Genomic DNA, 20,895 nt, shown 5'->3' on the forward strand with positions numbered 1-20,895 from the left:
AACAAGGATAATCTGCCGGACATCGCCCTGGTATTAACAAATTTCTGGCATCCATTGCTAGAATTGCCCGTATCACAGGTCTGCAACTATGCCTGCCATCTCTTCCCTCGAGATCTCTCGGTCCTCGATATATTGACCTAGTATTGCCGGCCACTTGTCTACAAGTAAGCAAGCGAGTAGGTGCTTGCAGCAAGGTGGTACATCGCCGGATGAGTTTAGACCTAGTCCACCAAATGACCACTCATCTCGTGAGAGACACTCCACCTGTTCTGTTGTTGGTGCTGGATGACTAGGGAAAGCGTCAAAGGTGAAGCTTGCGCAGGAACAGTTCCACGCATTGATGTGAACAACATATCGTTTTGAAGAGAGGGTGAAGTCGCGAGGGCGGCGGGACAGCGTTGAAGCGAGCGAGCGCACGATAAAAATGTCGTCCTTTGGTTTACTTGAAGCGTTCGAGTCTCCAGACACTGGTTCTCCATCCTTGCCTGGTTGTTCATCTTGCGCGCCAGAGTACTTCCGTACTAGCCGGGTGACAAGCCCCCGATCAAGGAGATCTAGAGCTGGTAGGAGGAGATTTGGAAAGAGAACATGTAGTGTGAGTAGAAGAGGGCGTTGCGAGGGTGGAATTGCCTGGAGGGGCGATGTGGATGGTGGTTGAGCGGGCGGAGGCGGCTGTGATGATGTCGTTTCGCTGGCGCTTGTTGACGGTGCGATATCGGAGATGGATGTTATGAGAGTTGTTACCAGTTGGCGATGAGAAGGGAGAGGCTCCATTGCCTTGATGTTTGTCACATGGCGAAGTGAGGGTGAAGAGCAAGACTTTGACTCCACAGAGAGAAGGTGTGATGACTGAGTTGATCACCAATCGTGAGCCTGGCGGCTTGGACAACCACCCATACTGACAAGATCGAATAGAGCAGTGTTGACAATATTTATTTAATGATTATTTTTATTTTGTTCATGCCTTTTTGGATTATCCATCCGTATTTTTGTTTATACAGCCCTGGGCTCTTCCATCTATGATCCTCACATCCCAAGGTATGATACACTAAACCAATCGCTCCGCCTTTCACATACGTACTCGTAACCGTTTCCTTTCCATATCTCATTCAATAAATCCAACATCGGCTTAGACCCACTCCTTGGGATCCCGGAGAACCTCCACCAGGCGCTGCTCCCTGCTCTTGGGCTCAGGCTCGTGCATGTACTTCCAGCTCGCCGTCAACGGCAGGCTCATGAGGATGCTCTCGACACGAGAGCCGGGCGTGTTGAGGCCAAACGCCGTCCCGCGGTCGTGCACCAGGTTGAACTCGACGTACTTGCCCCGGCGCAGCTGCTGCCACTCCTTCTCCTTCTCGTTGAAGGGCATGTCCTTGCGCTTCTCGATGATGGGCACGTACGAGGGGAGGAAGGACTTGAGGCAGTCCTGGATAAAGGCGAACGTGTTCTCCTGGTCCCGCTCGCTCTCGTCGAGGTCGTCAAAGAAGATGCCGCCGATGCCGCGGCACTCGCCTCGGTGCTTGTTGAAGAAGTACTCGTCGCACCACTTCTTGAAGCGTGGGTAGTAGTCCTTATCATGGGCGTCGCAGGCCGTCTTGAGCGTCTTGTGGAAGTGGATGGCGTCTTCGTCAAAGAGGTACGAGGGGGTAAGATCGCTGCCACCGCCGAACCACCAAGCCTGTGATGTGCCATCGGGGTTGGCCGTCTCAAAGTATCGGTAGTTGAGGTGGACGGTAGGGGCCATGGGGTTGTAAGGGTGAAGGACCATGCTCAGGCCGGCGGCGAAGAAGTCGAGGGACTCGACATTGGGATCGAGAGTCTTGTGGTTGGCGCGCATCTTCTCAATGGCGGGCTTGGGCAGGGAGCCATAGACGACGCTGACACCGAGGCCGGCCTTTTCGAAGACGTTGCCCTCCTGGAGGACACATGTAGTACCGCCTCCACCGTTGGGGCGCTCCCACTCGTCCTTGCGGAACTTCTTGCCGTCGACTCTCTCGAGCTCGGCGACGATCTGGGCCTGCTGTTCCCTGATGAACTTTTCCATACGGAGGCGCATGGGTGAGTCCTCGGAGACGCCCGACTCGCGCTTCTTCTGAGCATCGCGGTCGGCGAGGGTGGATGGATCGAGGCGGAGGGATTCAGTTTCAGCCTGGGCGAGGCTCTACGTCAGCAATTGACCCTCCTGGGAGCTCCTCGTGAGGACATACCATCTTGTAGGCGAGGGGGGCGATGGCACCAAGGGCGACAGCGGCCAGCCACAACGAGGAGTAATTGGAGGACGAAGCGGTTCGGGAAGCTCGAGAACCGGCGGAACTAGACAGCCAGCGTCTCGTAGAAGCGAATTGACTCTGGGAGAAGCGTGTAGAGGGAGATGCAAGATGCGCAGCAAGGCGCTGAACCGGCCGCCTGGAAGCCATGACCTATATATTTCAAGCGGCAGAGCAAGGCCGAGAATGAAAGAAAAATGTGCCGAAAATCAGGTGGTTTCTTTGCCTGAGTGTGAGGCCACCTTGCCGCCAGAAGCCGGGGTGTTCTAGAGAGAGCGGCAGAGTTTGGTAGGATTCAATTCGCGGTTTGGGCCGATTAGGACTCGGGTGATGGTCAGAATCGAATGTTTGGCAATTGGCTTCTCTCGACGTAGTTCTCGACCCCAGGGAGCGACGATGGGGCCGGCCGGCGGAATCGGCTGACGGGCTGCCGAGAGCGGTAAAGCCAACGCACCACTCGGAGGTACTTGGCCTTTGTACCTCCGGAATCCTTTGATTCTGTCAAATGCTTCTCCGGACTCCCGGTCTTTTGGGATATCTCGTCTTTCTGATATTGAAGCTTCGTCCTGAGGCATGTGATCTATCCCGTGACCTTGCTGCAGCTTGGGCCTGGGCTTCATGTAATTAAGCTGTTCAACCCCCTGGCACGTTCTGTTCCTCTGGAGGCACCGAGGTGGCGGGGACAGTGCGCCAAGCTTGTTTGTTTGCCTTTTACTTTCTTCCCACCGTGATGGCCAACCTTTTCTCGGTGACTGGGTTTGGGCACAGCTGGTTCAGCACATCCAATGCAAGGAGGGAATGCAGTGCATGGGCAGGGGAGCCGCCAAGTGTGAGTGAGCAAGGGGGCGAACAGGCAAACCAAACCACGAAGAAAAAAAGGACAAGAATCACAAGTATCTACAAACATTTACAAGGGAGGGGCTTTCAGGGATTGGGTCCGAGTGACCTGCAGAAAACAAACCTTTTGTTGTTACAGATACTTTTTGTTGTTGCGAGTACATACGTAGATATGTTTAAGCATCAACACAGTCGCTGACGAATGGGTGGAATCTTCTTTTTTTGTGTTTGAGAGCCGCAAGCTCTCCGATCTGTCCATTCCTTGATAGGCAATGAAGATAATCAGGTCTGCCCCTTGGCGTCAAGCTTGTGATGGACTTGAAAATGAGGACCTGAGTGAAAAAAAAAAGGCCTCCTCCATGTTTGACTCCCCTGTCAGCAGTCGTGATTTGTTCAGCATCGATTCACGTCACGTCACGACCCTGTGACGAGACAGTGCGACGCCTGACTTGTTGCTCCCCCGCCATCATTGCCTCGCGGGGCCTCTTGTGATTCACCGACCTTGATGGCGCTAAGCTTGTTTAGGGCTAGACCGGCGGCCCCGCGCGCCTGCCCTCTCCCTGTCACTGCCCGCCTGCCCTCTTGCGCAGTGCCAGTGAGTGAGCCTGCCTGTCCGCCTACCGCTACCGCTGCCTCCGCCTCCTGCCTGTTGCTGCCTTCTTTCTAGTCTGGCCGACCGCTTATCTGTGCCGTGCCACCTTTAAGGCTCAGTGACCTCGCTTTCTCATTCTTCTTCTACCTGACGCAAGCCGATCGTAACCTAAGCTCTTTCCTCTCCATCCCATCTCCATCTCGATCTCTTCCCCATTTCTGCAACCTTTTGCGTTTTCCCGCAAAGCCAAGCTCGACTCTGAACAACAACAACACACTTACCGCCTTCGATCTTATCAATCATCCACCATGCGCAGCAAGTTCAAGGACGAGCACCCCTTCGAGAAGCGCAAGGCCGAGGCCGAGCGCATCCGACAGAAGTATGCCGACCGCATTCCGGTATGTCTGCCATCTTTCTTGTTGTATTTATTTGTTCGACGTCGGCTGCGACTCGGCGAGAGACTGGCGAGGCCATGCGCGGGGTCACCGCCCTGCGTCGTCCCGTCAGCTACATCGCTGCCGCTGCCAACGACGCCTTCGAGGGATCGAGTGCTGACAAACGCGCTGAATAGGTCATTTGCGAAAAGGTCGAGAAGAGCGACATCGCGACCATCGACAAGAAGAAGTACCTGGTCCCCGCCGATTTGACTGTTGGCCAGTTCGTCTACGTCATCCGCAAGCGAATCAAGCTGTCGCCCGAGAAGGCCATCTTCATCTTCGTCGACGAGGTCCTTCCCCCTACGGCCGCTCTTATGAGCAGCATCTACGAGGAGCACAAGGACGAGGACGGGTATGTCTCCCGCCACCCTGCTTGGAAATGAACTCGTTGCTGACATGTCTGCGTCTAGTTTCCTCTACATCACTTACTCTGGCGAGAACACCTTTGGTGACGCGTAAGAGCAAGTCGTATTGGATCGGTACTCAATTCTACGTCGAGAATGATGAAGGCGTTTCGGTTGTATTGGGTGATTCTATTTTGTTGAACGGTACTGGTTATTGTACTCTGATTTCGAGCCGGGATATCGGGATGTAGTAGAGGCCGAACTGCTCTGCATCTCGTCGCAAATCGTCCAGCTTTGTTGGTATTATTCTGACAGCGCGAGTGGAACGAGGACTGCAAGTTGGTAGACAATATCAAACCTGCTGCCCGAAGATCTGATTTTCGTCATTGTGTTGACCCGTATTCCATTTGTCACCAGGACAACGTCATTTCCCTTGATGAGTCTGTCCGGATTCAGTCACGCTGAGCTGAGCTTGATGGGAACAATGACTACTTCTAGGCAGCTGTGCTCATCACCTGATGACCTTAGCTTCTGGAACTGACGCTAGCACGCCATGTGCCTGGACGGCTATTCTAGATTAGCGCCTTGGTTTGCTTGGTCAGAAACGAAGGTTTCCAGTCGCTGAAGATTCACATCCATTCTCTTGGGCAACTAAGGACTGTTGTATACGCTCTTTGCACCCATGCCTCAAGAGTTAGGCATCACTGGCTGTCAAGGCATTTTACTCCTTCCTCCATGATCCGTCCATCTGGATGTGTGCATAGGTTCCAAACCTCCTTACTTTTTGGGGGCGGATATTTGGTACACCACCTTCGGTAGGGTTAACTATCCTCAACAAAGCCTCGCGAATGTTTCTTGACAACTTTGGTTAATGGTCATTTTCAAACATAAGAAAATAGATATGGCAACGAAAAACGAGAGCTCTTATGCGAAGTCGTTTCTTCTAACTCTTGATTCAATCCATATGGTAGGATACAAGCTAGACATGTATCTGTTGTCCAATATGGGCTCCTCTCAACATCTTGCAAGTAAACGACGACTTCATCGTGACGCTTTCTGCGTGCATAGAAACCTTAATTCCTCTCTCCTCTTTAATCTTGACTGTTGCCACGTCTTCCTTTTTCCTCACTCAACTTCTCTTCTTCCCACCTTCATTCCAAACTCTGAACCAAGCTTGTTCATGACTTCATCGACTTCTTAAGCATCTGAAGCATCCGAAGCATCTTTTAATATATTGACAGTCCTACCACTTAGAAGGCGTCTAGAAGACACCCGAGCTCGGTCTCACTATCACTGTTTCGTATTCATTGTTACTTCGTCATAGAGGAAGATGGGAGCAGAACCAGCATTACAGGAGCCTGACGTTCTCTTGCCTGTCCACGAGGCTGAGATACGACGGCAATTTGCCATAAAGATAGAGTCAGAAATCCGCGCCGATCCGAGAACCGCAAACTTCAAACTCAACGCTGTGCAAGTCGCCACTATCTTGTCCGTTCCCTTGTCCGCCCTCCGACCCGGCGACTGCCTATCGACTGGAGTCTTGTCAGGAGAGCTGTACCAACGTCTAACGGGTCTGCCTGCGCTTGTTAAGCATTGTGAGTATCAATGGTTTATCTCTGGCTTGGTATATAAGCTTGTGAGCTAACGATTCCTTCTCCCCCTACAGTCTTGCAGCAACCGCTACCCTGGAAAAGGCCAGAACATCCTGAGGAGCGCAAGTGCTCCGAACGAGACGGGCATGTCTGCGTTCTCATAGGCAAATGCGAGCCTTGGGCCGGTCATATCGCCCCTTACGCATGGAACGACACCCAGGCCAACATCCAGAAGACAGAAAAAGTCTTCCAGCATATCCAAGCCTTCTTCGGTAAAGATTGGCTCCTCAGATATCGGCCATATCTTCTCAACACACAGCAACCAGGCAGCTCCGACAAAGTGTGGAATATGCTTTGCCTCAACATCACGGATTACTGCTGGTGGAGGAGCGCCAAGTTCGGGCTCAAGTGTCTGGGTATCAGGCCGACTACCTAAGGCGAGTCTGTTGTCATTCTACAACTTCACTGGATGCCACAACAAGAGATGGATCCGAAGAAAGTGATGTCGCTACAAGGACAAAACAACGACTTTGACAAGATGGTTGAGTGTGCCAAGTCATTTCATAATGACGGACGCCCTGACTCCGTTCATGAATTGCCCGAGTTCTCGATCCTATCTAGATACTCGATCCCATCTGGTTACTTGATCTACGTCCCGATGTCTAACCCCGAAGCTGTCTATTTCAAGGCCATGATCGTTGTGGCTGCCTTTTGTGGTGGTGCTGTTGCGCCTCACCTCCTACCTGACCATGAAGAGTTCCATGTTTGACCATGGAATTGTCGATGACCAGGAGTTGAGAACCAGGAAATGGGTCAAGGGACACCCTCCCTGCCATCACAGTAGCTGCCATAGCTGAACTAGAAGGGTGGCAGATATTTGGCATCCACGTCAACCTGGTTATTTGGCACAATTTTATTCAAGAATTAGTACAGGTTCTATCTTGCCTTGGACTTTAGGACTCCCAAGTGTGTGTACTAAATATCAGCCCCTTTGACAAATGCCATGACAGCGTACCGAAAGGCTCCGTTCGCATACCCACGTCTCATGGCGCGAAACGACTGTAAGAAAGCGATGCCGTCACGGCCCTGCGTGAAGGCGAATGCCCAAAGTGATGGATTTTGGACGAGCGACCAAGTAATGTCCCTGTTGAGAAATGAGTGAGCCTGGAAACATGGCCAGCTGGATGAAGCACATACCAAGTCTTTCGGACCTCCTGGCTGATATCATTTGGCCTAGAGAAGATGTCGAGCCCTGCCTGGTTCGCAAGATCGATATAGCCTCGCTGGGTGCAGAGTGGGGGAAGAAGCATGCCATCTGCCCTCACGTTATTATTCGAGCAGGGTTTGGTGTTTCGTCACTTGTTACCTTCAATAGGCTTGATGTCGTTGACAAAGGCCACCTCGTCTAGGTCTTCGGCCTTGAACCAGTCCGCCAACACCAGCTTGCCTCCCGGTTTGAGGACCTTTTTCGCGTTCTCAAAGAACAGGGCTTTGCTTGGGAAATGGCTTAGCGCTTCGCTTATCCAGACAGCGTCAAAAGATTCTTGCTGGTCGTCAAAGAAGTCACCCATCTTCTCGGCATCTAGCTCGAGAAACCGGACCTTTCCGGCACCCAGTTGGGTGAAGCCACCGCCATCTGGGCTTTTACTTGAACCTGTCTGCGGATGTTCTTCATTTGCGGCTTTGGTGAGGCGGTTTGCGATCTCAACTTGCTTGGGCGAGATGGTGATGCCGGTGACAGAGCAGCCATGCTCAGAGGCTAGATAGCGAGACGTCCCGCCGATGCCACATCCTACATCGAGAACAGCCGTGTTGGAAGAAAGTTTGGAGGTGTCGAGTAGTAGTCGGATGAGATTTATCTGTGCCTGCTCTTTCGTCTGCGTTTCCTGGGATTCCAGTGTTGGCCAGTACCCGTGGTGGATGTGCTCGCCCCTGGCATGAGGAGTTAGTAGGCTAGGGGAGTAAGGCACACGGGAGTCAAGATGCGGAGGATGATGATGCATTTAATTGTGATCAAGGCAAAGGCTTGAAAACGCACCACAAACTCAGGTAGTAGTCACTGGCCAAGTCATAATGGAGCTTGATCCTGTCCTTGAGAGCTTGCATGGTGGAGTGGGCGAGACCGAGAGGAGTGTCATATTGCTTGCTCAGGTCGGTGGCCTGGTCGTTAGGAACCGCGGTAGTCATAGTTGGCGAGTAGCTGTAAAGCTTGTATAGCAACTAGGGTGTGCAATCCGGCGAGTCTGATTTACTGGCAATAATATGATGGTGATGGTGGGTGCTGAGGGTATTCAAGTTGGGGATCTTGATGTACCCCGCTATCCAGTGCAGTGCAACAGTGACTGCTGAGTGGGTGTAACCACCGACGCATCCGAGACACATAGTATTCCTCGAGCAAGAGAAGCCATGGCCTCAACACTCGTACCTCAGCCGCATGTATCGGCCTGGGATGTGAGAGGGAACGTAGCTCGGTTCGTGATCATGGAGGCGCTGGAACCTTTCACCGTTGTGGGGTCGTCAAATTACCACAGTGACTGCTTGGCAGACACATCCAGACTGGCGAAAGCAGTGCACGGTGCTCAAAGAAATAAAGGTCTGCCCAGCTTTCAAATATCACAGTTCTAGGCCGTCTGGCTATTTTAATCTTGTGCCGTGATGGTTGGGCTGCATCTTCTCGAACGTCAGGTTCTCGTTTCACTACGCGCCAGCTGAACCGTGAGCCGCTGTCATTACAGCCAATCATTTCACACGAAGCGGCCCAAACGGCGACCTCTTTCGATACACAAGGCGCTTCGTAAAATTACAACCCGAAAACACTTTTCGAGAGCCGCTGAAAGAATGATTCTATTGTCGTCACCTATTCTCGCCATCTTCCGCTCGGTTCATCTTGAGGTGGGATGGCGTTCCCTATCCCAGTTCCCCTCCAAGTGACGTCAGAGCCCCCAAGACCAGAATTTAAGCTTGATTCACCATCGGCTAAAGAACGATTCTTCCTCGCCGCAGACGGTCTCGTTTCAGAATCTGCACGGCGATGATTAGAAACACGAGCTACCTCGTTCCAGAAAATCCGGTTTCGACATCGTTCGGGCCCGTATCCAGACTTGCCAAGTGGCAGGCCTTTGGATGAGATCGGCGGTTGTCGGCCACGTGAACCCTTGTCGCCAAAGGGACCCTGGCAGTGGAGGAGGGTGACCCTTTGACCTTTTTTAGCAGCCCTTCCGGGGTGGCAGGGACCAGGACCAGGGACAAATGGGCTGAACAAAGGCTTGATTGGACCCGAGGCGCTGTCTTCTCCCACACTCTTCACGACGACATCCTGGTCCGCCACCGTGAAAACGTTCACCACCACAAGTTGCGTTGGAGATGATCCTATCCGTTTGGAATATGGCGCCCTTCTGTTTCTTGCGAGACCCTGCTCTCGCCAGTCAGTCCGTGATGGGGTCTCGGTGCTATTCGCCCATCTCGCATGCCGTAGTCGGTCACGGCCTCGGGCACGGCGATGGGGACCTGCTCGCAATGGCGTCACCCTCTACCCGAAATCAAGATGCGTCGTCTCCCTATCAGTTAAAATGACCTGCTCTCCGCTGCCGTGCCTGATGGTGAGACTTTTTCCGGTGGGCACCATTCACGACGTCGTTCCGTGGTGTTTTTTCCCCCTTGCCCATCTGCGTGAGTCACTTGTTATATATCTACGCTTCGGTTCGCACCCCATTCACTTGGAGGCTGCCCATTGATGCCCGTGATATTGTGACTTTTTCTCATTTGTGCAAGTTTGTCAATTTTTCTTTTTTGGAACGACCTATTAAACAATCCGTGCTTGAGGCGGCTGGGCCACTTCAAGCGACAAGTCAAACAACGATAGCCCAGCCAAGAAAAGACTCATCAACCTCCAGCCTCCCCATTCTATTAGAAACGTCAGCTCGGGGAGACGTCAGCTTCGGCCCTGTTTGAGCGGCCCGTATTCTTTGTGCTCTCGGCTCAGTTTGAAGCCTCTTCTACTCAGGCCTCTGACTGCGTCGTGAGTGGCCACCGGTGTTGGGCGGGCGCTTAGCTCGACCTCACTTTGCAAGGTCTAAGCGCCAGCCGCTCAAAGGCGAGAAAGGAAATCTGAGGGCGGTTCTGAGTCCAGTCCCTATTTGGGGAATTCTCATTCACTCGAGGTTCCAATAGTGGAGTTTTTAGCCCGGGGTAAGTTGCAGCGCCTTGCAGCCAAAACTTCCCTTATTGTCTTTGCTCCCCTTCCTATTGTCCTATTATTCTACGCTTTGCTTCCTCTTTCACACACACAATCTCTCTCCTCATTCACAACAATAAACAAGGTCATCATGGAATCATAGAGGCTAGATCGGGAAATATTTTGCTCACGGCCGTTAATTTTCCTTTGTCCCATTTCTTTCATCTCTCTCTTTGTCTAGTTAATCGTCACACTTCCTCCGTCTTAATCCAGGGATCACTCGAATATTGGCATCATCCTCTGCCTTTCCCTTCAACTTCTATTCTCTCTTCTCTATTTTCATATTTGATCCTTCAGAGATACCAACACGCATAGATTCAACATGTTCTCCTCACGGAAACAATCCGACGACCCGCCGGTCTACCCGGCCGTCCCTGACTCCCTCCGGACAGAGTCGATCGAAATGTCCGAGATGCGAAAGGTTCAGGAAGCCCGCGCCGATACTGCTCCTACCGTTACTCCGTACCTCAGTCTCCGTTCAAGACTCTCTCAGATTTGGATGAATCGCTGGACGATCCTCCTCCTTCTGGTCCTGATTCGAGTCATCATCCTCATCGCCGACCTCAACGACAATGTCGGGGATGCTAAAACCAAGGCCCTCTCGGCCTGTACCAAAGTCGAAGATGTTGGAAGCGCCATGGCATCCATGCCTCATTACCTGTCACGAGGTGTCAACGAGCTTGCCGCTTCTGGAATCGAAAAGTCCGTCGAGGCTATGGTGTACATGCTCGACCTCATCATCGTCGGCGTCCAGAACCTCATCATCTTCTACATCAACTTCCTTGTTGCCACTTACGTCTGCCTCATCACAGCCATGGTCCATGGTAGTCTTGACGTCGTTGCTAATGTCACCGAGGATGCCACCAAGGCGTTCAACAAGATTATCGACAAGGTTGCCAAGGAGATTGAAGACATTGCCGGAAACCTTGAGGATGGCATTAATAAGGTTACTGAGGGCATCGAGGACTCCGTCTTTGGCGATCTGATCCCCGACATCCCCAAGGTCAACTTCACGGAGCCCATCCAAGACCTCAAGAACTTTGACCTTAACTCCACAACCTTTGTCTCGGACGTTCGCCAGCTCGAAGAGGATCTTCCCGACTTCCGAGAGGTCCAGAACATGACCGAGGAGGCCATCTCCAAGCCTTTCAACTTTGTTCGGCAAGCTCTCAACGAAACCTACAGCAACTACAAGTTCGATCGGGATGCATTCCCTCTGGCCCAGAAGAAGCAGCTGACCTTTTGCTCCGAGAATGACGCTCTCAACGAATTCTTCACCAACCTGTTTGAGCTCATCGCCAAGGCCAAGACCATCTTCATCGTCGTTCTTGTCCTCCTGGCCGTGGCCGCCATCGTCCCCATGGCCTGGCTCGAGATCAAGCGCTGGCGACGACAGCAACAACATGCGCGTCTCATTGCTAAGGGCCAATTCGACTCCATGGACGTTGTCTACATCGCCTCTCGCCCCATGACCGCGACCTGGGGAATAAAGGTCGCCTCTCGCTTCAAGGGCAAGAAGCAGATCCTGGTGCGTTGGTGCATTGCCTACGCCACCTCTGTGCCGGCCCTGTTCGTCCTGTCTCTCGCGATTGCCGGTTTCTTCTCTTGCTTCTGCCAGTTCCTCCTCCTCAGGGCCGTTAGAAACGAAGTCCCTGCTCTGGCTGACCAGGTTGGCGCCTTTGCCGACAACGTGGTGCAGAGCCTGGAGAGCGTTTCTGATGAATGGGCTAATGGTGCCAACGGTGTCATCAAGGGCCTCAACGACGACATCAATAATGACGTTCTCGGCTACGTTACTAACGCTACGGATGCCGTCAACGACACTCTCAACACCTTCCTTGAAACCATGGATGATGGCCTCAACACCGCCTTCAAGGGTACCATCCTCCTCGATCCCATCAAGACTGTCCTGCACTGCGTCATCGGTATCAAGATCGAGAGTGTGCAAAAGGGTCTCACATGGGTGCACGACCACTCCCAAGTCAACTTCCCCCTCTTTGAGAACAACACATTCAGCATGGGCGCCAAGGACTCGATTGATGGTGACTCGGACCTTAACACGTTCCTTGCATCCCCGTCGAGCGTCACTACTGATGAGGTCACGGGGGCTGTCCAGGCTGTTACCGACTGGCTCCACAACAATCTGATCCAGGATGCCCTTATCTCCACCGGCCTGCTGCTACTCTACTGCCTTGTGGTACTCATCGGAGTTGTATGGACACTGGCCGGCATGGCCTCACCCGACAAAGGCCGTGCTGAAGGTGGCATGCGTTACACCGGAGACGACCGACCCAACGCCAGTCCCCATATCGGACATCGCGACGAGACCAACCCCGGCGGCGTGATGCACTTCCCTCGATTTGGATCCTCCTCAGGCGAGGAAGACAGCTACAGACAAGCACCGAGCGGAGGTGACGAAAAGCTCATGTCCGGTGCAACAGGGGGTCGTCCCATGCAGGTCGAGGGCAACCAGAGAAGCAGCTCCTACGGCTACCTCGACTCGACAAGTGGCAAGTACTAGGAAGTCTGGAGCCCATTGACCGGTTGAAGGGGAATTGGGGGGAGGCGTCAAGATTCTCTCCATCTTTTCTTTGTTGCAGTTTTTCTCGCTACTCCCGGTCTGGGCTGGACCTTGTGCCGGAAGATACTCTCCCTACCGTATGACTGCATGAAGGCGACGGGGGATCATGATGACATTGCATGGACGGCGTTGATAATACTTTGGAACTGGAGGCAACTCGAAATCTTTTCTTGTCATTTCATTTGTTTTTTGTACTGTTTCGAAGGGAGAATATCGAATAGTTGGCTTCCGTATCACAAGGGGCGACCCCGAGTCTGGGTTCGCGCCGGGTCTGCACGTTACATACTGTAGTCACGATGGCAAACCAGATTGTTCCTAGCCCTAGATTGAGACAAGAATAACAACTGATGGCTACACGTATGCAGCCTGTATATCGTGGTGATGTCGCGTGTAAGTGATGTTGGTGCCCCAGCGGCCATGCTCGGAGTTGCTTGGCGCATGCATAATCCTCCGGGGTGCATGATTCAAGGGTATGGCGTCCATCTGTCAACAATGAATCATACAGACCGTAAGTTAGATCCGCTAATCCATGCCATTCAAACGGCCATGTAACGTGTTTTGGTGAATACCATGTCCTCCAAACTGCCCGGAGTTGTCATCATGACTGCCGTTTTAGGCAAGTCCGGGGCCGGAGTGGGGTACATGGATGCCCGCTGCAGAGCGGAGTGTGGACGGAATATGCAGGTGCAGGCGACGTGCAGGAAGGAGCAGCGGCGGCAGGAGCTAATCGAGCCTGAGGTGTGGCGGAGAGCATTCTTCCGGAATCGGGTGGCGTAAACTTCCAGTCACAAAGGAAACTCCAACTCGTTGATTCGCTTTCCCCGACTTTTTTCTTTTCTCTTAAAAAGAGTCCCAAGGCCGACACCTTTTTTCGAGTTTACAAGTCAAGAAAGCAACTTCTCCGACGAACAAGACACTCGATCAGAATCATGGAGGCCATCAGACAAACTTTCCAGCGCTGCAAGTCGCAGAACAGGGTCAGTTCACACTCCAGTTGCCCCTCCGCGGGGTAAAGAGACAAGAGTCACAACTTTTTTACCGGGAGCCATAATGGACTGACAATAGGGTTTCCTATGTTGAATATAGTCTGCGCTGGTATCATATGTCACTGCTGGTTATCCCAAGCCTGAGGACACCCCCGATATTCTCCTGGCTTTGGAAAAGGGTGGTGCCGGTGAGTGCCTCTGGTCCGAATGACGTTGCGAGTTTTGCGCTGATCACACACAAGATGTTCTCGAGCTCGGTGCACCCTTTACCGACCCAATTGCCGACGGCCCGACCATTCAGACTGCCAACACGGTTCGTACGAGACTTGGAAACATCAATGGGCGGAAATTGACTTGGTGTAGATTGCTCTTGACAATGGCGTTACGATCGAGTCCACCCTCGGCATGGTCAAGGCGGCCCGAGACCGCGGTCTGAAGGCTCCTGTCCTGCTCATGGGTTACTACAACCCCCTTCTTAGCTACGGTGAGGAGCGACTCCTCGAGGATTGCAAGACTTCTGGTGTCAATGGCTTCATCGTCGTCGATTTGCCTCCCGAGGAGGCCATCTCCTTCCGAAAGCTCTGCAACAAGGGCCAGTGAGTTGAACCACACAGCGAAACCCAGACTTTGATACTGACTCGAATATTCAAGCCTTTCTTACGTCCCCCTCATCGCCCCTGCTACTTCTGATACCCGAATGAAGATCCTCTGCCAACTGGCCGACTCTTTCATCTATGTCGTCTCAAGAATGGGTGTTACTGGCGCTACCGGAACTCTCAACGCCAACCTCCCCGCTCTTCTGGAGCGAGTTAAGAAGTACAGCGGCAACAAGCCCGCCGCTGTTGGATTCGGTGTCAGCACCCGTGAACACTTCCTGAGCGTCGCTACCCTTGCCGACGGTGTCGTCGTTGGCAGTCAAATTATCACAACTATCAAGAACGCCGAGCCTGGTCAGGCTCTTGCCGACATTGAGAAGTACTGCGCCTATCTGTCAGGTCGTGACTCGGAGGAGAACACCCGGGAGGTTGGGCTTGTTGAGGCTGTCGCCGGAGCCAAGGAGCCCAGCGGAGACAATGTCACTGTCGAGGCAACTGTGACGGATAACGATATCAGTGCTGAGGAGGATAGCGCCCTGGTTGCTCAGCTCGCCGCTCTGCACGGCAAGATTCCTGAGCGATTCGGCGAGTTCGGTGGTCAGTACGTTCCCGAGAGCTTGATGGACTGCCTGTCACAACTGGAGGACGGATTCAACGCCATCAAGGACGACCCTGCTTTCTGGGAGGAGTACCGGTCCTACTATGAGTACATGGGACGACCCGGCCATCTGCATCTGGCCGATCGTTTGACTGAGCATGCTGGCGGCGCCAACATCTGGCTCAAGCGTGAGGATCTGAACCACACTGGTAGCCACAAGATCAACAACGCCCTGGGACAGCTCCTCCTGGCTCGAAGACTCGGAAAGACCCGCATTATCGCTGAGACTGGTGCTGGTCAGCACGGTGTTGCTACCGCCACTGTCTGTGCCAAGTTTGGCATGGAGTGCACAGTTTATATGGGCGCTGTAGGTCTACCCGCTTTGACGAGTCTGTGATACAGTGACTAACAATGTTATAGGAGGATGTCCGACGACAGGCTCTCAACGTTTTCCGTATGCGACTGCTCGGCGCCAAGGTCGTCGCTGTTGAGGCTGGAAGCAAGACCCTTCGAGATGCCGTCAACGAGGCCCTCCGCGCCTGGGTCGTTGACCTTGAGACCACCCACTACATCATCGGTTCCGCAATCGGTCCTCACCCCTTCCCTACCATCGTGCGAACGTTCCAGTCCATCATCGGCCGTGAGACCAAACAACAGATGCTCGAGAAGCGAGGAAAGCTGCCCGACGCCGTCGTGGCCTGTGTCGGTGGAGGCAGCAACGCTGTCGGCATGTTCTACCCCTTCGAGGATGAGCCTAGTGTTAAGCTTCTGGGTGTTGAGGCTGGTGGTGACGGTGTTGAGACAACAAGACACAGTGCTACCCTCACCGGTGGTTCTAAGGGTGTCCTGCACGGTGTGAGGACGTACGTCCTCCAGGACAAGCATGGTCAGATCGCCGAGACACACTCTGTGTCTGCTGGTCTTGACTACCCCGGTGTCGGTCCCGAGCTGAGCTCCTGGAAGGATAATGAGCGAGCCAAGTTCATTGCCGCCACTGACGCCCAGGCTTTCCTCGGTTTCAGGCTCATGAGCCAGCTTGAGGGTATCATCCCCGCTCTCGAGTCGGCACACGGCATCTACGGTGCCATCGAGCTGGCCAAGACGATGAAGAAGGGCGAGGATCTGGTCATCTGCCTGAGTGGCCGTGGTGACAAGGATGTGCAGAGCGTGGCGGATGAGCTTCCCAAGCTGGGACCCAAGATTGGATGGGATCTCCGTTTCTAAAAAAATGATACCATGTTGAATAAGAGGTTGTACGTATGTTGTGTAGTTAGCTCCTGAAATGAGAACATGACCAAAAACATGAAAAAAGATGTCTTTTTCTATCTTGGGCTTCTGGCGGTTGGTGATACAAGGGTTGTTTTGGCGTTTGATATGAGAAACAAGGGGCTTTTGGTACATATAATACATGAAACATTTATACCGTAACGTTGTCCTTTGTCGTCGTCGTCTTGAGATCGGCCTCTGCCTTGTCAAGCTCCTTGAGCAGCAGCGCCTCCTCCTCGTCCGTCAGCTCCTCAACACCCTCGAGATCCGCCAGATCCTCGTCTCCCAGCACAAACTCATAGGCCGAGGCGGCCTTGAGCTCGGATAGCGTAGAGCGGCTGCGCAGGCTCAGAGGACCAGGGGTAGCAAAGTCCAGGGCGTACTGGATAATGTCGTCCCTGTTCTCAATCTCCTTGGGCTGCATACCCAGCGCCACCCGCTCCTCGTTGAACCTCTTCTGAATATCCCTCGACTGCATCAGCAGCCAACGCAGGTTCCATCCTCCCGGTCCCAGCTCCTTTAGCCTCGCGGGCTTGCTCTTGAGGAGGTACTCCTGCAGGCCGCCCTCACGGCGGATGGTCTTGAGGACGCGGAGGGTCAACCGAGTCTTGACATTTGCGTCGACGGCGGGGAGATGGAAGCTCTTGACGTGGACGTTGGGCCTCCAGAAGCGGCGGGCCTTGTTGTTGTACTTTTCCGCGACCGTGTTGCCGAAGCGGATGCGGGCGCTGCCGTACAGGCCCCGGTTCGACTGCTTGTACACCCGGCGCTCGCCGTAGGGGTAGGGGGGGATCAGCCGCGAGGGGAGGAGGTGAGGCTTGATGGTCTTTGTCTGCTGGGGGAGAGTCGTGCTGAATTGGCGGGCGAGGATGCAGGTCGTCGATGGTTGGAGGGCTGCCCTGAGGGCCGGCCGCACGGGGGCAAAGGATGCCATGTTTCGGGGGGCCTTGATCGTGATGATTCGTTCAAGGACGAGGCATTGGCCTCAATTGGCGTCTGAGCGGGCGGGTATCCGAATCGCACGCCGTCAGAGATCGTTCCGTCCGTATCTCTATCGTGCTCGACTTTCTTGGTGTTGAGATTTTTGGGTCCCCGCGGGCTCGGAAGCGCCTGATGTTCCGGCCCCGGAGACATGGGCGGGAGTAATCCAATCAGGCGACCCCACTTTGAGTTTGGAGCTTGGTTGGTGAGAGCTTCACTAACACTCCTAAATTCAATGCAAGCCTGGCTGTTTATGCTGGTGATGATTTCGCAATGACGGCTTTTCCGCCCGTGGATGATGCAGTTTTGCAGAACAATCCGGATTTTTCAAATCTCTACAACAAACTCACAAATGTCATTCTGAATCCCGATGGCTCTACAAAGGAGGACCCCGCGGCCAAAGAACGGGCGGTTGTTCGAGAGGTAAGATCATCCCATTCTACAAGATATCAGTGACTCTAATTTGGTTTTAGGAACTGGATCGTCGACGTCTGATTTCTGCGAAACACCACATCCTCACACGCGCTGTAGCAACAGCAACACCAAGTACACCGCCCGCGACAAGAGCTTCCTCTCGTCTTCGAGCACCACAGAACCAACAACAGCCAGACACGAGGTCTCAGCAGGCGCCTACTCTACCTGAACCACTCCTCGATCTCCTTCTCGTCCTGCCTCCCTTACTAGACGCCGGCATCCCGCCTCTTCCGCAAGATACCCTCGAGCTTCTCTTTGCCCATCCTCCACTTTCCGACCTCGAGACCCTCCTCCCAAGTCTCGCGCCTCTCATCGCATCTAATCTACGATCTTCAGCCTTAGGCCTTGCGCGAATCGCCCATCCGACCACGAACCCATCTTACCTCCACCGCCATATCGCCTCCCTACCCAGCACCCTCTCCAGCCTCCGCTCAGACCTGACCGCCGCCGAAGCCGACCTCTCGACCCACCGCCTTCGCTCCCTCGCTACCCTAACCTCCCTCCTCCAAGCCGCCAGCCAAGCTCTCAGCATTCTCATCCGTGCCCTCGAAGCCAAGCACGGCGTCGTCGCACGAAGCCTCGAGATTCGCGCCGCAGAGGTCTCGCTACATGCCCGCCGTTACGACGCTGAGGCCGCCATTGCTGCATCCTCGGTCCGCCGCGCCGTATACTCGCCCGAGGCGATCGCCGCACTTAAGAACTACGGCGCCCACCTACGCGATGCCAAGAACCGCGGCGAGGAGCGTGTCCGTGGGTTGACGGCTGAGCTAGGCGAGTATGGCGTCGGGGTTGAGGGCGGTGAGGGAAAGGAGAGGATGATGCGAGAGATGTCGCGGGTGTATAGGGAGATGGGACGACAGATGGAAGATGTCAGAGGAGATCTTGATCGACTAAATGTATGAGAGAAACTCCTGTCATGTCTTACATCATGCCTAGGCATCAAGATGATAGTCAAGAGTCTCTTACGATGTCCAGAAGCATCGCCTGTTTTGTTTACATATTTTCACATTTCACAGCGTATACCCCTTAGAATAGCAGGTAAATAGGCACGAGGCCCGTGTCTTTTATTCAGGTTACTCGTACATATATTTTCAGTTTTCGTCTCGTCGTTATCCATCAGACCAGACAGCCCGACCTAAACCCAAGACTAGGGGGTATTTTTCAGTCCATCCAATCCCTACAGCTTTCATGACCGTAGCTGTTTTTACCCAAGGGAAGAGTCTATCAGTAGCCCTGCCAATGTCCCGTTGGATTATCCTCCACTTCCCTCCTCATTACTGTCAGTACAATATTTAACCCTTGACCTTGTAGATGGCCTCGGCAAGACGGCCGACGTTCTCAGAGGTGATACCGGCAACGGAGATACGGCCGTCCTTGGTGGCGTAGACGGAGAACTCCTCAGCGAGGCGGGTCATCTCCTTGTCGGTCAGACCAGTGTAGGCGAACATGCCGATCTGGTTGGTGATGTGGGACCAGTCGTGCTTGGAGCCGAGCTTCTCGAGGTTGTCCTTGAGGAGAGCACGCATGGTGATGATGCGGTCAGCCATCTCCTTGACCTCACCGAGCCACTGCTTATAGAGAGTGGGGCTGTTGAGGATCTCGGAGGCGATGCGAGCACCGTGGATGGGGGGGTTGGAGTACAGAGGTCGGATGAGGATCTTGAGCTGAGAGTCGACACGCTTCTTCTCGTCGGCATCGGCGCAGACGATAGAGAAGGCACCAATACGCTCACCGTAGAGACCCTATCAGTTTGTTAGCAATATGTTATGATACCGAACAAAATCCGAGCATGTCCGAGACTCACCATGTTCTTGGCGAAAGACTGGCAGAGGGCAATGTTGTGGCCCTGCTCGACAAAGTAGCGGACAGCGAAGGCATCCTTGTCGGTGTCACCGCTGGCAAAGCCCTGGTAGGCCATGTCGAAGAAGGCGAAGTGGCCCTTCTCCTTGACGACATCAGAGATCTGCTTCCACTGCTCCTGGCTGGGGTCAACACCAGTGGGGTTGTGGGCGCAAGCGTGGAAGAGGAAGACGCTGCCGTTGGGGGCAGCCTTGACATCAGCAATCAGACCCTCAAAGTCGAGGCCGATGGTGCTCTTGTCGTAGTAGCGGTACTGCTCAACCTCGAGACCGGCGTGGTTGAAGACAGCCTTGTGGTTAGCCCACGAGGGGGTGGGGATGTAGATCTTCTTCTCGCCGGGGAAGAACTTGGCGAGGAAAGCAGCACCAACTCGGAGGGCACCAGTACCGGAGATGGTCTGGGTGATGGTGATGCGCTCAAGGGCGGGGTTGTTGGCGCCGTAAGCCAACTTGGCGGCGGCGGGAGCGAACTCGGGGACACCAGTGATGCCGGCGTACTCCTTGTTCAGCTTGGCCTCAACCACCTTCTTCTCAGCCTCGCGGACGGAGGGCAGGACGTAGGGCTTGCCAGCATCGTCACGGTAGGCACCGACACCTGTAAACGGATCGAGTCAGATTAAGCTCGGACACAACGGGGAGCCTCCGCGGTCGGTGCGAGGGTAATGGCGTGGGGGTGACGTCGGACGTACCCAGGTTGATCTTCTTGTCGAACTTGTCGGCCTTGAAGGCTTCGGTGATACCTGGAGATAGGGTTAGCACCAATGCGCTTGGTGATGAGGTGTTTTTTCCAGCACCATTCCCCCTCTGTTCGGGGGAACGGAGTATGGAGTATGAATCATACGTACCCAGAATGGCCTGTTTTTGTGCGAAAGAAGCGATTGATTAACAACGGAGCTTGTAAAAAGCTCAAGAGCACAAGAAACAACTTACATCCTGTGACAAGTTAGCATGAGAGGAAACGGAAGATGCGCATTGGCAGAGTGGGAGCTTCATACGGGAGGACCCTGAGGGACGTTGGCCCAGTTAGAGGCGGCACGGATGGCAGCGAGGTTGAACTGGGCGGGACGGGCAGCCTTGCGGCTGGCAACTCGGAGAGTGGACAACATTGTGAAGGTGGTGATGGGAGGAGGAATTGATGAAGGAGAGGAGATTGGCAGAGAAGAGGGAGAAGTAGGGAAGAAAAAGGACAGGAGGAGTCAGGCGGATTAAGGTGAGCGGAGTGAGGCGATGTGATGGTGGAGGTGGGCAAAA

The 20,895-nt window shown here is 53.8% G+C and overlaps 8 protein-coding genes across 8 annotated transcripts; 4 read left to right on the forward strand and 4 right to left on the reverse strand.

Annotated features, from left to right (window-relative positions):
- Positions 1–1,129: 1,129 nt before the first annotated feature.
- On the reverse strand, positions 1,130–2,417 carry LRP88_03152 (coproporphyrinogen oxidase; the record flags this gene model as incomplete). Its single annotated transcript, XM_083239782.1, has 2 exons — positions 1,130–2,149; positions 2,208–2,417. The coding sequence occupies 2 exons, from the start codon at positions 2,415–2,417 to the stop codon at positions 1,130–1,132; spliced, it is 1,230 nt and encodes a 409-aa protein (XP_083104912.1).
- A 1,587-nt stretch (positions 2,418–4,004) lies between these two features.
- On the forward strand, positions 4,005–4,592 carry LRP88_03153 (ubiquitin-like protein ATG8; the record flags this gene model as incomplete). The annotated part of the gene is made up of 3 exons (XM_083239783.1): positions 4,005–4,094; positions 4,268–4,485; positions 4,544–4,592. The coding sequence occupies 3 exons, from the start codon at positions 4,005–4,007 to the stop codon at positions 4,590–4,592; spliced, it is 357 nt and encodes a 118-aa protein (XP_083104913.1).
- Positions 4,593–7,044: 2,452 nt separating this feature from the next.
- LRP88_03154 (S-adenosyl-L-methionine-dependent methyltransferase) lies at positions 7,045–8,256 on the reverse strand (the record flags this gene model as incomplete). The annotated part of the gene is made up of 4 exons (XM_083239784.1): positions 7,045–7,213; positions 7,267–7,384; positions 7,436–8,001; positions 8,108–8,256. 4 exons carry the CDS (start codon positions 8,254–8,256, stop codon positions 7,045–7,047), a joined length of 1,002 nt encoding a protein of 333 aa, XP_083104914.1.
- A 2,369-nt stretch (positions 8,257–10,625) lies between these two features.
- On the forward strand, positions 10,626–12,824 carry LRP88_03155 (pheromone-regulated protein PRM1; the record flags this gene model as incomplete). The annotated part of the gene is made up of 1 exon (XM_083239785.1): positions 10,626–12,824. One exon carries the CDS (start codon positions 10,626–10,628, stop codon positions 12,822–12,824), a length of 2,199 nt encoding a protein of 732 aa, XP_083104915.1.
- A 989-nt stretch (positions 12,825–13,813) lies between these two features.
- LRP88_03156 (tryptophan synthase TRP5) lies at positions 13,814–16,288 on the forward strand (the record flags this gene model as incomplete). The annotated part of the gene is made up of 6 exons (XM_083239786.1): positions 13,814–13,861; positions 13,971–14,058; positions 14,113–14,183; positions 14,234–14,466; positions 14,522–15,431; positions 15,485–16,288. The coding sequence occupies 6 exons, from the start codon at positions 13,814–13,816 to the stop codon at positions 16,286–16,288; spliced, it is 2,154 nt and encodes a 717-aa protein (XP_083104916.1).
- Positions 16,289–16,481: 193 nt separating this feature from the next.
- On the reverse strand, positions 16,482–17,264 carry LRP88_03157 (mitochondrial 54S ribosomal protein bL28m; the record flags this gene model as incomplete). Its single annotated transcript, XM_083239787.1, has 1 exon — positions 16,482–17,264. The coding sequence occupies one exon, from the start codon at positions 17,262–17,264 to the stop codon at positions 16,482–16,484; it is 783 nt and encodes a 260-aa protein (XP_083104917.1).
- A 320-nt stretch (positions 17,265–17,584) lies between these two features.
- LRP88_03158 (uncharacterized protein) lies at positions 17,585–18,687 on the forward strand (the record flags this gene model as incomplete). The annotated part of the gene is made up of 2 exons (XM_083239788.1): positions 17,585–17,734; positions 17,785–18,687. 2 exons carry the CDS (start codon positions 17,585–17,587, stop codon positions 18,685–18,687), a joined length of 1,053 nt encoding a protein of 350 aa, XP_083104918.1.
- Positions 18,688–19,077: 390 nt separating this feature from the next.
- LRP88_03159 (pyridoxal phosphate-dependent transferase) lies at positions 19,078–20,750 on the reverse strand (the record flags this gene model as incomplete). Its single annotated transcript, XM_083239789.1, has 5 exons — positions 19,078–19,527; positions 19,590–20,239; positions 20,334–20,384; positions 20,571–20,577; positions 20,640–20,750. 5 exons carry the CDS (start codon positions 20,748–20,750, stop codon positions 19,078–19,080), a joined length of 1,269 nt encoding a protein of 422 aa, XP_083104919.1.
- Positions 20,751–20,895: the final 145 nt, after the last annotated feature.

Source organism: Fusarium phalaenopsidis (assembly GCF_050370095.1).
Source record: "Fusarium phalaenopsidis strain FUZ10S chromosome Unknown contig_32286, whole genome shotgun sequence".
Taxonomy (NCBI): Eukaryota; Fungi; Ascomycota; class Sordariomycetes; order Hypocreales; family Nectriaceae; genus Fusarium; species Fusarium phalaenopsidis.